The following is a 13,705-nucleotide window of genomic DNA, read 5'->3' as shown; positions in this document are numbered from 1 at the left end:
TTTGTTGTTGTTGAGTTACAGGAAGTCTTTATGTATTCTGGATATAAATCCCGTATTACAGGGGTCCCCAACTCCCAGGCCACGGACCGGTACCGGTCCATGGCCTGTTAGGAACCAGGCCACACAGCAGGAGGTGAGCAGTAGGTGAGTGAGCAACGCTTCACCTGTATTTACAGCCGCTCCCCATCGCTCGCATTACCACCTGAGCCACACCTCCTGTCAGATCATCGGTGGCATTAGATTCTCATAGGAGCACAAACCCTACTGTGAACTGCACATGCAAGGGATCTAGCCTGCATGCTCCTTATGAGAATCTAATGTGAGGTAGAACAGAGGTGGTGACTCTAGCGCTGGGGAGCAGATGCAAATACAGATTATCATTAGCAGAGAGGTCTGACTGCACAGAGACCATAATAAATCAATTGCTTGCAGACTCATATCAAAACCCTATTAGTGACTGGCAAGTGAAAACAAGCTCAGGGCTCCCACTGATGCTGCATTATGGTGAGTTGTATAATTATTTCATTATATCTTACAATGTAATAATAACAGAAATAAAGTGCACAATGAATGTAATGCGCTTGAATCATACCAAAACCACCCGCCCCCCCCCCCGCCCCCAGTCCATGGTAAAATTGTCTTCCACAAAACCTCTCCATGGTACCAAAAAGGTTGGAGCCCACTGCCTTATGAGATATACTATATGCAATTATTTTCCCCCATTTTGTGGGTTATCCTTTCATGCTCTTGATAGTACCCTTCACACACTTTTGAAGGACATAAATATGTAAGACATATTTGTTCTTAAGTAGAAAACCTAAATGATGCAAAAATATGAATTTTCACAAAATTACTATACAAATTAAATGCAACTAGTTAAAATCACAACAAAATTTTATTGGAAACTGAACAAACAAAATTCATAGAAATTAAAAATGTCTAAGAACAGCAGAACAGTGGCATGTATCAGAACTAGATATATAAATAGATACCTTTATATCAGCATATGCTATAAAACTACAATTAGTAAAAAACAGTATTGTGTTGACATTAAGAATAAACAAATAGACCAAAATTCAAAAGCATATTGAATGATATATGAGATTTAATACATGATAAAAGTAGCACATTCATATGAGAATGGATTATATAATTAATAAAAGGAACTAGCACAACTGACCATAAGGAAGAAAATAAAATTATAACATTATGCCACATTATACACTGAAGCACATTCCAGATGGATTAAAAATTTAAGTTAGAAAGAAAAAAAGATGTTAAGATGAAAATCTAAGATATTACATATACCATTAGGATAAAACAGACCTTTTAACCAAAACAGGACACTCAAAAGCTATTTTAAAAAAAAACCACACACACATTTGACAATTAAAATAAAAAATGTTATCCATCATATAAGATACTATAACCAAAATCTGTAATAGTCTAGGGATCATTTGGAAAAATATCTGATAAATGACAGATAAATTACACAAATTACAGATAAACAGTTACAGATACTCAATTTAAAGATCTCTCATAAACTAGAAAAAACAAATGTGCAAAGGATATGAAAAGATAAAAAAGGAATTTCAAATAGCCAGTAAACTTATGAAAAGGTGTTCAAACTCAGTGGTAATCACTAAAGTAACACTGAGATCATTTAATACTGATCAAATTGGCAAAAAGTTCAATAGAATAGTAAATACTCTATCAGGTGAAAGGCACTTTCTTACATTGCTGGTATAAAAGGAAATTGTAAAAGCCTCTTCTGAAAACATGTGCACACACACACACGTTTATATATGTGTTCGTTCAGGAGCACCAATGAAGATATGGAAGGATTCAAGGCTACCTCAGCAGGATGAGGGGAGTAATGATTAGTAGCTTTTTCTTTTAAATCTTTGACTCACCTCAAATGAAGGACTTTTCTAATTTGAAAAATGCAAAAAAATTTAAAAACTGGCAGCACATATAAAATGACTGAAGGAAATGCAACAAAATGCAACAGAGAGAAAAAGAACACTGACCACATATATTCAAATATCAAATCATTATGCTGTATTCCTGAAACTAATATTATGTAAATTATACCTTAGTTAAAAAAAAAATGCTCAAGGAGTCCATGGAGGGGCCCACATGGGAGGAAATTAAGGTTTCCTGCCAGCAACCAGACCCACATGAGTGTCAACTTGGAAATACATCCTTAGCCCCAGTCAAGCCTTCAGATGACTGCAACCCTGGCCATCATCTTGACTACCACCTCATGAGAGATTACAAGCCAGCACCACCTAACTAAGCTGCTTCTGAATTCCTGACCCATAGAAACTGTATGAGATAATAAATATTTTTTTTAAAAAAAGAAGAAAGAAAAGAAAAGAAAAGAAGAAAAATGTATTTGAAAACTCTTAAAGCTATGGTCCCTATAATAATTCTTAAGTTAATGTCTCTTACCACATCCTATTAACAACACTCCTACCACTAAAACAAAAAACCATATAATAATCAGATAAAACTTATTATTCCACAAATCAAAACAACGAGGTACCACCTCACACTGGTCGGAATGGCCATCATTAAAAAGTCTACAAATAATAAATGCTGGAGAGGGTATGGAGAAAGGGAACCCTCTTACACTGTTGGTAGGAATGTAAATTGGTGAAGCCACTATAGAAAACAGTATGAAGGTTCCTCAAAAAACTAAAAATAGAGTTGCCAAATGATCCAGCAATCCCACTCCTGGTCATATACCCAGACAAAAAGATAATTCGAAAAGATACGTGCACCCCTATGTTCATAGCAGCACTATTTACAATAGCCAAGACATGGAAACAACCTAAATGTCCACTGTCGGATGAATGGATAAAGAAGATGTGCCACATATATACAATGGAATATTACTCAGCCATTAAGAAGAAAGAAGTAATGCCACTTGCAGCAACATGGATAGACCTAGAGATTATCAGACTAAGTGAAGTAAGTCAGAAAGACAAATACCATATATCACTTATACGTGGAATCTAAAATACAACACAAATGAACATATCTATGAAACAAAAATGAACTCACAGATATAAAGAACACACTTGTGGTTGCCGGGGGGCGGGGGGGGAGGGAAGGATTGGGAGCTTGGGATTAGCAGATGCAAACTATTATATATGGAACGGATAAACAACGAGGTCCTACTATATAGCACAGGGAACTATATTCAATATCCTATGATAAACCATAATGGAAAAGAATATATATGTATAACTGAGTCACTCTGCTGTGCAGCAGAAATTAAACACAACATTGTAAATCAACTATACTTCAATAAAATTTAGAAAAAAAAAACTTATTCATGTTTTGTTAAAAAAAAATACACTGACAGTGGACTTGAGAGGGACTCAAAAACAACTTCATCCATTTCACAATTCTGCCTAGGCTGACCCTGACCTTGTCACTCAAGCCGACATATGTGCTACCTTCAGCATTTCTAACTCTTTAAATATATGTAGGCAAATATCACCCATGGGGATGCTACCAACCTGATTTGTTGACAGCTTCACTTGGTTCCACAATTAACTGCAGAGGGGTTTCTTTCTTCCTTGAAGAAACTGTACCTGACTTTGGATGTGATTTCTGGCACTGAGTCTAAAAGAGATACAACATTAGATCTATTCTATTAAAGTGCCAATTTTGATTAAACACATTTGTTTTTAAATTGAAAAAAAAAAGTATCTTTAAAAACAATAAACCAGCTGGTAAAGTTGCATACTTAACTCCTTAGAAACCAATTTCATCTTATCTAGCAAAGCTGAAATTTCATATAACCTACCACAGAAACAATGCTGCTCTGAACAGCTTTTAAAAGCCTATTCTCCCAGAAGATTGGATAAGTAAATTACCGTATAGTCATATATCACAATATCACAAATACAACAGTGAAAGGAATAAACTACAGCACACATGAATGATTATGTTAATAAAAGCAAGTCACACAAGTATATAATCTCATTTATGTAAAGTTCAGAATAGATGCAAAAACATGTAAAACACTAAATATATATAGTATTTAGAGATTCACTCTATGCAGGAAAGAGTTAATGCACCAGGCCTGATCACTTAAAAACCTGCTTACAGGGCTTCCCTGGTGGCGCAGTGGTTGAGAATCTGCCTGCTAATGCAGGGGACATGGGTTCAAGCCCTGGTCTGGGAAGATCCCACATGCCGCGGAGCAACTAGGCCCGTGAGCCACAACTGCTGAGCTTGCGCGTCTGGAGCCTGTGCTCCGCAACAAGAGAGGCCGTGACAGTGAGAGGCCCGCGCACCGCGATGAAGAGTGGCCCCCGCTTGCCACAACTAGAGAAAGCCCTCCCACAGAAACGAAGACCCAACACAGCCAAAAATAAATAAATAAAATTTAAAAAAAAAAAAAAAAAACCTGCTTACAAGACTAGCCCTTGGCTGGCACACAGAGTCTTGGCTTTCAGAATGTTTCCTCCATTACCAACTGGAACCTGCTATGCCAGCCTGCCTAGACTGTTTGTATAAACAATGTGATTTATGGTGAACATCTTCCTTCTTTCCTTCAGGGAATACAGAATTTTGGTGGGCAGAGGGTACCAATATAACCAGCTCCCAATAAAAACAGGCTAAATCTCAAAAGGCTTCCCAGGGCAGAAAGACTGTACATGTTTTATAGCATTTTACTGCTGGATGCAAAGAGTGCACTCTGTGTGGCCCCTCTGGAGAGCCTGACATGGATTCCACCATACTCTGCCTGATGCGTACTTTTCTCTTACTGATCTGGCTGTGTATCCTGACTATACGCCTATAACAAATCTCAGTCATGAGTACAACTAACTACAAGTGGAGTCTCATGAGTCCTATCTAGTGAAGCACCCAACACGTGAATGGTAGTAGGACCTATGTCTTAAGTAGTGAAAGAAATACTGACACAAATGTCAGCACACACCCACATGTGGTAAAGCTATAAAGCAAAGGATGGGAATGATGAACGTGAAATTCAACACAGTGGTTACCTCTGTGCAGGGAGGAGAGGCAAAAGAATAAGATCACAAAGGGGCACATAGGTGCTTCAAAGGTACTGGTATTTCTGACATTGAGAAATGGGCACATGGGTGTTCATTTATGTTATTTTTAATACCTTATGTACATAACATGCTTTCTTTTGAAAATTTGAAATATATCAAGTCGTAATTTTTTAATTCTAGAAAAGAGAAAACTCATTCACACATTACAGGTGGGAAAGTGAACTAATAGACCATTCTGCAGAAAAGATTGACAATACTTAACAATTTCGTTTCAAAAATACATATCCTAGAGAAATTCAATTTACAAATGCAAACAAGGAGGCATAAACAAAGGTTGTTCGCTACATCACTGTTATAATGAATAGAGGGAAAAAATCTAAAAATCTACCAATAGGGAAATATGTAAATAATGGAGCCACTACATTGCTAGTTCAGCGGATACACTATGGAACTCAATTACGTGAAGTAACAAAAGCAAGTTTTCATCATATTCTACTCCCTCTTGAAACCTCACCAAGGATTTTTTTAATGCATTCTTTTTTTTAATTTATTTTTTTTTATTTATTTATTTTTGTCTGCATTGGGTCTTTGCTGCTGTGCGCAGGCTTTCTCTAGTTGTGGCGAGCGGGGGCTCCTCTTCATTGCAGTGTGCAGGCTTCTCATTGAAGTGGTTCTCTTGTTGCGGAGCACAAGCTCTAGGCGCACAGGCTTCAGTAGTTGTGGCTTGCGGGATCTAGAGTGCAGGTTCAGTAGCTGTGGCACACAGGCTTAGTTGCTCCACGGCATGTGGGATCTTCCCGGACCAGGGATCAAACTCGTGTCCCCTGCACTGGCAGGCAGATTCTTAAGCAATGCATCACCAGGGAAGTCCCACTAAGGATTTTTTTTAAATGTATAAACCCAGAAGGATGAAAAGAAAGAGAAGAGAGTAGATGAGAGACATCAATAAACTTTTTTAGGTTGGAAAGCAGATCAGTAGCAACTAAGCAGCCCAGAAAGACCAGAAACATGCTAACAATGAAATAAGCCCAGAAGCAGACAGATTTATGTTTAAGGAGAAACCCATAAGTTCAGTTTTTCAAGGTACAATGCACCTCTAAAAGAGGGGCTCCAGGTAGGGCCTGCCAACAGAAGAGTTGTTAAAGGATGTATGGGGGGAGCAGAGTCAAGATGGCGGAGTAGGAGAACATGGAATTCGTGTCTCCACACAGCTAGAGCACCTACCAGGCACTAGTGGGGGACCTCAGACACCTATGGGGACAGGAGGAACCCCCAGGTGACCCAGTAGGACATGTGGGGAGGAAAAGTAGAGGCTAGACGGGACCAGTGCCCCTGAGGTGTGGCTGTGGGAGGGGAGGAGTTCCAATGCTCAGGAGGGGCCCACCCACAGTGAGGGGATTGGCGGGACAGGGAGAGACCTTCAGGGGACTGGGGAATCAGAGGGGAACATGGCCAGAGTTTCCCCCAACCTCTCAGCCCCCAGCTAGTCTGCTGGGGTCGCAGGCCAAAACCTCTACACTCAAGGTCCCCTCAGGGACTTTTCCAGCCGCATGGGTCTTGAACCTAGGTCCTGCCACCCCACAGCAAAGGCCTTCTCTGGTTTGTTTTTTTTTTCTTTTTTCCTGTTCTGGTTCTGTTTTACCTTGTTGTTGCTGTTTCATTTATATATATTTTTTATAATAAATTTTTTACTTTTCTAATTTTATTTTATTTTTTATTCTTTGTTATACTTTTGCCTTTTGGGTTTTTTTTGTTTGTTTTTCTGCCACACCGTGCAGCTTGCAGGATCTTGGCTCCCAAGCTGGGGGTCAGGCATGAGCTCCTGTAGTGGGAGCACCGAGTCCAAACTGCTAGACTAACAGAGAACCTCATACCCCAGGGATTATTAATCAGAGTGAGGTTTCCCAGAAGTCCTCATCTTGGCACCAAGACCCAGCTCCACCCAACTGCTTGCAAGCTCCAGTGCTGGACGCCTCAGGCCAAACAACCAGTAAGACAGGAACACAGCCCCACCCACCAAAAAAATAAAAAGATGAGACAACAAAAAAATATGTTACAGATGAAGAAGCAAGGTAAAAACCTACAAGACCAAATAAATGAAGAAGAAATAGGCAACCAACCTGAAAAAGAATTCAGAGAAATGATGGTAAAGATGTTCCAAAATCTCAGAAATAGGATGGAGGCATGGATCAAGAAAATACAAGAAATATATAACAAAGACCTAGAAGAACTAAAAAACAAACAGTGATGAACAACACAATAACTAGAATGAAAAATACTCTAGAAGGAATCAACAGCGGAATAGCTGAGGCAGAAGAACAAATAAATGAGCTGAAAGATAGAATGGTGGAAATAACTGCCGAAGAGCAAAATAAAGAAAAAAGAAAGAAGAGAATTGAGAAGAGGCTCAGAGACCTCTGGGACAACATTAACTGCACCAACATCTGAATTATAGGGGTCCCAGAAGAAGAAAACAAAGAGAAAGGGTCGGAAAAAATATTTGAAGAGATTATAGTTAAAAACTTCCCTAACATGGGAAAGGAAATAGCCACCCAAGTCCAGGAAGCACAGAGAGTCCTATACAGGATAAACCCTAGGAGAAACACACCAAGACACATATTAATCAAACTAACAAAAATTAAATTCAAAGAAAAAATACTAAAAGCAGCAAGGGTAAAGCAACAAATAACATACAAAGGAATCCCCATACAGTTATCAGCTTATTTTTCAGCAGAAACTCTGTAGGCCAGAAGGGAGTGGCAGGATATATTTCAAGTGATAAAAGGGAAAAACCTACAACCAAGATTACTCTACCCAGCAAGGATCTCATTCAAATTTGATGGACAAATCAAAAGCTTTACAGATAAGCAAAAGTTAAGAGAATTCAGCACCACCAAACCAGCTTTATGACAAATGTGAAACGAACTTCTCTAGGAGGAAAAGAAAAAGACTCACAAAAACAAACCAGGACAATTAAGAAAATGGTAATAGGAACATAGGTATCAATAATTACCTTGAATGTAAATGGATTAAATGCTCCAACCAAAATACACAGACTGGCTGAATGGATACAAAAACAAGACCCATATATATGCTGTCTACAAGAGACCCACTTCAGACCTAGGGACACATACAGACTGAAAGTGAGGGGATGAAAAAAGACATTCCATGAAGATGGAAGTCAAAAGAAAGCTGGAGTAGCAATACTCACATAAGACGAAACAGACTTTAAAATGAAGACTGTTGGGGCTTCCCTGGTGGCGCAGTGGTTGAGAATCTGCCTGCTAATGCAGGGGACACGGGTTCGAGCCCTGGTCTGGGAAGATCCCACATGCCGCGGAGCAACTGGGCCCATGAGCCACAACTACTGAGCCTGCGTGTCTGGAGCCTGTGCTCCGCAATGACAGAGGCCATGATAGTGAGAGGCCCACGCACCGCGATGAAGAGTGGCCCCTGCTTGCCGCAGCTAAAGGAAGCCCTCGCACAGAAACGAAGACCCAACACAGCCAAAAAAATAAATAAATAAGTAAATAATAATTTTAAAAAAAAAATGAAGACTGTTACAAGAGATAAAGAAGGAAACTACATAATGATCAAGAGATCAATCCAAGAAAAAGATATAACAATTATAAATATTTATGTACCCAACATAGGAGCACCTCAAAACATAAGGCAGGGCTTCCCTGGTGGTGCAGTGGTTGAGAGTCTGCCTGCCAATACAGGGGACACAGGTTTGGGACCTGGTCTGGGAGGATCCCACATGCCGCGGAGCAACTGGGCCCGTGAGCCACAACTACTGAGCCTGCGCGTCTGGAGCCTGTGCTCCGCAACAAGAGAGGCCGCGACAGTGAGAGGCCCGCGCACTGCGATGAGGAGTGGCCCCCGCTTGCCGCAACTGGAGGAAGCCCTCGCACAGAAACGAAGACCCAACACAGCCATAAATAAATAAATAAATAAATAAATTAAAAAAAAAAAACAGAAACCTTATTTAAAATACAGTCAGGAGGAGGGCTTCCCTGCTGGCGCAGTGGTTGGGAATCTGCCTGCTAATGCAGGGGACACGGGTTCGAGCCCAGGTCTGGGAAGATCCCACATGCCGCGGAGCAACTGGGCCCGTGATCCACAACTACTGAGACTGCGCGTCTGGAGCCTGTGCTCCGCAACAAGAGAGGCGGCGATAGTGAGAGGCCCGCGCACCGCGATGAAGAGTGGCCCCCACTTGCCGCAACTAGAGAAAGCCCTCGCACAGAAACGAAGACCCAACACAGCCAAAAATAAATAAATAAATTAAAAAAAAAAAAAAATACAGTCAGGAGGCCACAAGGGGGAGACCTCACCCCCTACTGTGCAGCCTCAATAAAAAAAAATAAAAAAAATAACATAAGGCAAATGCTAACAGCCATAAAAGGGGAAAACAACAGTAACACAATAATAGTGGGGGACTTAAAACACCCCACTCACACCAGAGGACAGATCGTCCAGACAGAAAATAAGTAATGAAATACCAGCTTTAAATGACACAATAGAACAGACAGATTTAACTGATATTTATAGGACATTCCACCCAAAAGCAGCAGAATACACTTTCTTCTCAAGTGCACATGGAACATTCTCCAGGATAGATCACATCTTGGGTCACAAATCAAGCCTCAGATTATTTAAGAAAATTGAAATCGTATCAAGCATCTTTTCCGACCACAATGCTATGAGATTAGAAATCAATTACAGGAAAAAAACTGTAAAAAAAAAAAAAAAACAAAAAACATATGGAAGATAAACAGTGTGCTGCTAAATAACCAACAGATCACTGAAGAAATGAAAGAGAAAATAAAAAATACATAGAAACAAATGACAATGAAAACACAATGGCCCCAAACCTATGGGACGCAGCAAAAGCAGTTCCAAGAGGGAAGTTTATACCAATTCAATGTCATCTCAAGAAACAAAGAAACTCTCAAATAAATGATCTAATCTTACACCTAAAGCAACAAGAGAAAGAAGAACAAAGAAAACCCAAAATTAGTAGAAGGAAAGAAGTCATAAAGATCAGACCAGAAATAAATGAAATAGAAATGAAGAAAACAATAGCAAAGATCAATAAAACTAAAAGTTGGTTCTTTAAGAAGATAAACAAAATTGATAAACCTTTAGCCAGGATCATCAAGAAAAAAAGGGAGAGAACTCAAATCAATAAAATTAGAAATGAGGGACTTCCCTGGTGGCACAGTGGTTAAGAATCACGCCTGCCAACGCAGGGGACACAGGTACAAGCCCTGGTCCAGGAATATCCCACATGCTGCGGAGCAACTAAGCCCGTGTGCCACAACTACTGAGCCTGCACTCCAGAGCTCGTGAGCCACAACTACTGAGCCCGTGAATCACAACTACTGAAGCCACTCATTCTAGGGCCTGTGCTTCGCAACAAAAGAAGCCATCGCAATGAAAAGCATGTGCAGCGCAACGAAGAGTAGCCCCCGCTCACCAAAACTAGAGAAAGCCCACGTGCAGCAACGAAGACCCAATGCAGACAAAAATAAATAAATTAAATAAATAAATTTGTAAAAAAAAAAAAAGAGAAATGAAAAAGGAGCAATTACAACTGACACCACAGAAATACAAAGAATCATAAGACACTACTACAAGCAACTATATGCCAATAAAATGGAAAACCCAGAAGAAATGGACAAATGCTTGGACAGGTGCAAACTTCCAAGACTGAACCAAGAAGAAATAGAAAATATAAACAGACCAATCACAAGTAATGAAATCAAAACTGTAATTAAAAATCTTCCAACAAACAAAAGTCCAGGACAAGATGGCTTCACAGGTGAATTCTACCAAGCGTTTACAGAAGAGTTAACACCTATCATTCTCAAACTCTTCCAAAAAATTGCACAGAGATGAACACTCCCAAACTCATTCTGTGAGGCCACCATCACCCTGATACCAAAACCAGACAAAGATATCACAAAAAAAGAAAATTACAGACCAATATCACTGCTGAACATAGACGCAAAAATCCTCAACAAAATACTAGCAAACAGAATCTAACAACACATTAAAAGGATCATACACCATGACCAAGTGGGATTTATCCCAGGGATGCAAGTATTCTTCAATATATGCAAATCAATCAAGGTGATACACCACATTAACAAACTGAAGAATAAAAACCATATGGTCATCTCAATAGATGAAGAAAAAGCTTTTGACAAAATTCAACACCCATTTATGGTAAAAACTCTCCAGAAAGTGGGCTTAGAGGGAACCTACCTCTACATAATAAAGGCCATATACAACAAACCCACAGCAAACATCACTCTCAGTGGTGAAAAACTGAAAGCATTTCCTCTGAGATCAGGAATAAGACAAGGATGTCCACTCTCACCACTATTATTCAACATAGTTTTGGAAGTCCTAGCCACAGAAATCAGAGAAGAAAAATAAATAAAAGGAATCCAAATTGGAAAAGAAGAAGTAAAACTGTCACTGTTTGCAGATGACATGATACTATACATAGAGAATCCTAAAGAGGCCACCAGAAAACTACTTGAGCTAATCAATGAATTTGGTAAAGTTGCAGAATACAAAAGTAAGGCACAGAAATCTCTTGCATTCCTATACACTAACAACGAAAGATCAGAAAGAGAAATTAAGGAAACAATCCCATTCAGCATTGCAACAAAAAGAATAAAATACCAGGAATAAACCTACCTAAGGAGGCAAAAGACCTGTACGCAGAAAACTGTAAAACACTGATGAAAGAAATCAAAGATGACACAAACAGATGGAGATATATACCATGTTCTTGGATGGGAAGCATCAATACTGTGAAAATGACTGTACTACACAAAGCAATCTACAGATTCAATGCAATCCCTATCAAATTACCAATGACATTTTTCACAGAACTAGAACAAAAAAATTTTTAATTTGTATGGAAGCACTAAAGACCCCAAATAGCCAAAGCAATCTTGAGAAAGAAAGATGGAGATGGAGGAATCAGGCTCCCTGACTTCAGACAGTACTACATAGCTAGAGTCATCAAGACAGTATGGTACTGGCACAAAAACAGAAATATAGATCAATGGTACACGATAGAAAACTCAGAGATAAACCCACGCACTTATGGTCAACTAATTTATGACAAAGGAGGCAAGAATATACAATGGAGAAAAGACAGCCTCTTCAATAAGTGGTGTTGGGAAAACTGGACAGCTACATATAAAAGAATGAAATTAGAACACTCCCTAACACCATACACAAAAATAAACTCAAAATGGATTACAGACCTAAACATAAGGCCAGACACTATAAAACTCTTAGAGGAAAACGTAGGAAGAACACTCTATGACATAAATCACAGCAAGGTCCTTTTTGACCCACCTCCTAGAGTAATGAAAATAAAAACAAAAATAAACAAATGGTACCTAATTAAACTTAAAAGCTTTTACACAGCAAAGGAAACCATAAACAAGATGAAAAGACAACCCTCAGAATGGGAGAAAATATTTGCAACGAAACAACAGACAAAGGATTAATCTCCAAAATATACAAATAGCTCAGGCAGCTCAATATCAAAAAAAACCCAACCCAATCAAAAAATGAGCAGAAGACCTAAATAGACATTTCTCAGAAGAAGATATACAGATAGCCAACAAACATATGAAAAGATGCTCAACATCACTAATCATTAGAGAAATGCACATCAAAACTATAATGAGGTATCATCTCACACCAGTCAGAATGGCCATCATCAAAAAATCTACAAACAATAAATGCTGGAAAGGGTGAGAAGAAAAGGGAACCCTCCTGCACTGTTGGTGGGAATGTAAATTGATACAGCCACTGTGGAGAACAGTATGGAGGTTCCTTAAAAAACTAAAAATAGAACTACCATATAACCCAGCAATCCCACTACCGGGCATATACCCTGAGAACCCATAATTCAAAAAGACACATGTACCCCAATGTTCACTGCAGCACTATTTACAATAGCCAGGTCATGGAAACAACCTAAATGTCCACTGACAGATGAATGGATAAAGAAGATGTGGTACATATATATACATACAATGGAATATTACTTAGCCATAAAAAGGAATGAAATTGGGTCATTTGTGGAAATGTGGATGGAACTAGAGTCTGTCATACAGAGTGAAGTAAGTCAGAAAGAGAAAAACAAATTTCATATATTAATGCATATATGTGGAATCTAGAAAAAATAGTACAGATGAACCTATTTCCAGGGCAGGAATAGAGACGAAGATGTAGAGGATGGACGTGTAACATAGAGGTGGAAGGGGAGGGTGGGATGAATTGGGAGATTAGGTTTGATATAAATACACTACCACGTGTAAAACAGACAGCTAGTGGGAACCTGCAGTATAGCACAGGGAGGACAGCTTGGTGCTCTGTGATGACCTAGAAGGGCGGGATGGTGGGGGATGCGAGGGAGGTCCAAGAGGCAGGGGATATATGTATACATATAGCTGATTCACTTTGTTGTACAGCAGAAACTAACACAACATTGTAAAGCAATTATACTCCAATAGGAACTTGCCTGGTGACGCAGTGGTTAAGAATCCGCCTGCCAATGCAGGGGACATGGGTTTAAGCCCTGGTCCGGGAAAATCCCACATGCCGCAGAGCAACTAAGCCCGTGC

General features: G+C 39.4%; 1 protein-coding gene across 3 annotated transcripts in view; it reads right to left on the bottom strand.

Moving 5' to 3' along the window:
• The window catches only part of CENPC (centromere protein C), an 89,426-nt gene that overhangs the window by 64,696 nt on the left and 11,025 nt on the right, over window positions 1-13,705 (bottom strand). For all 3 annotated transcript variants that reach the window (XM_068542866.1, XM_068542868.1, XM_068542869.1), the window contains exon 5: window positions 3,531-3,636. In XM_068542866.1, coding sequence (XP_068398967.1) covers window positions 3,531-3,636 — 106 coding nt within the window. The remainder of the gene's footprint in view (window positions 1-3,530; window positions 3,637-13,705) is intronic.

This window comes from Eschrichtius robustus, chromosome 4 (assembly GCF_028021215.1).
Source record: "Eschrichtius robustus isolate mEscRob2 chromosome 4, mEscRob2.pri, whole genome shotgun sequence".
Lineage (NCBI taxonomy): Eukaryota > Metazoa > Chordata > Mammalia > Artiodactyla > Eschrichtiidae > Eschrichtius > Eschrichtius robustus.
Note: the sequence above shows the minus strand (reverse complement) of the source record. Positions and strands in the feature narration are given on the sequence as shown.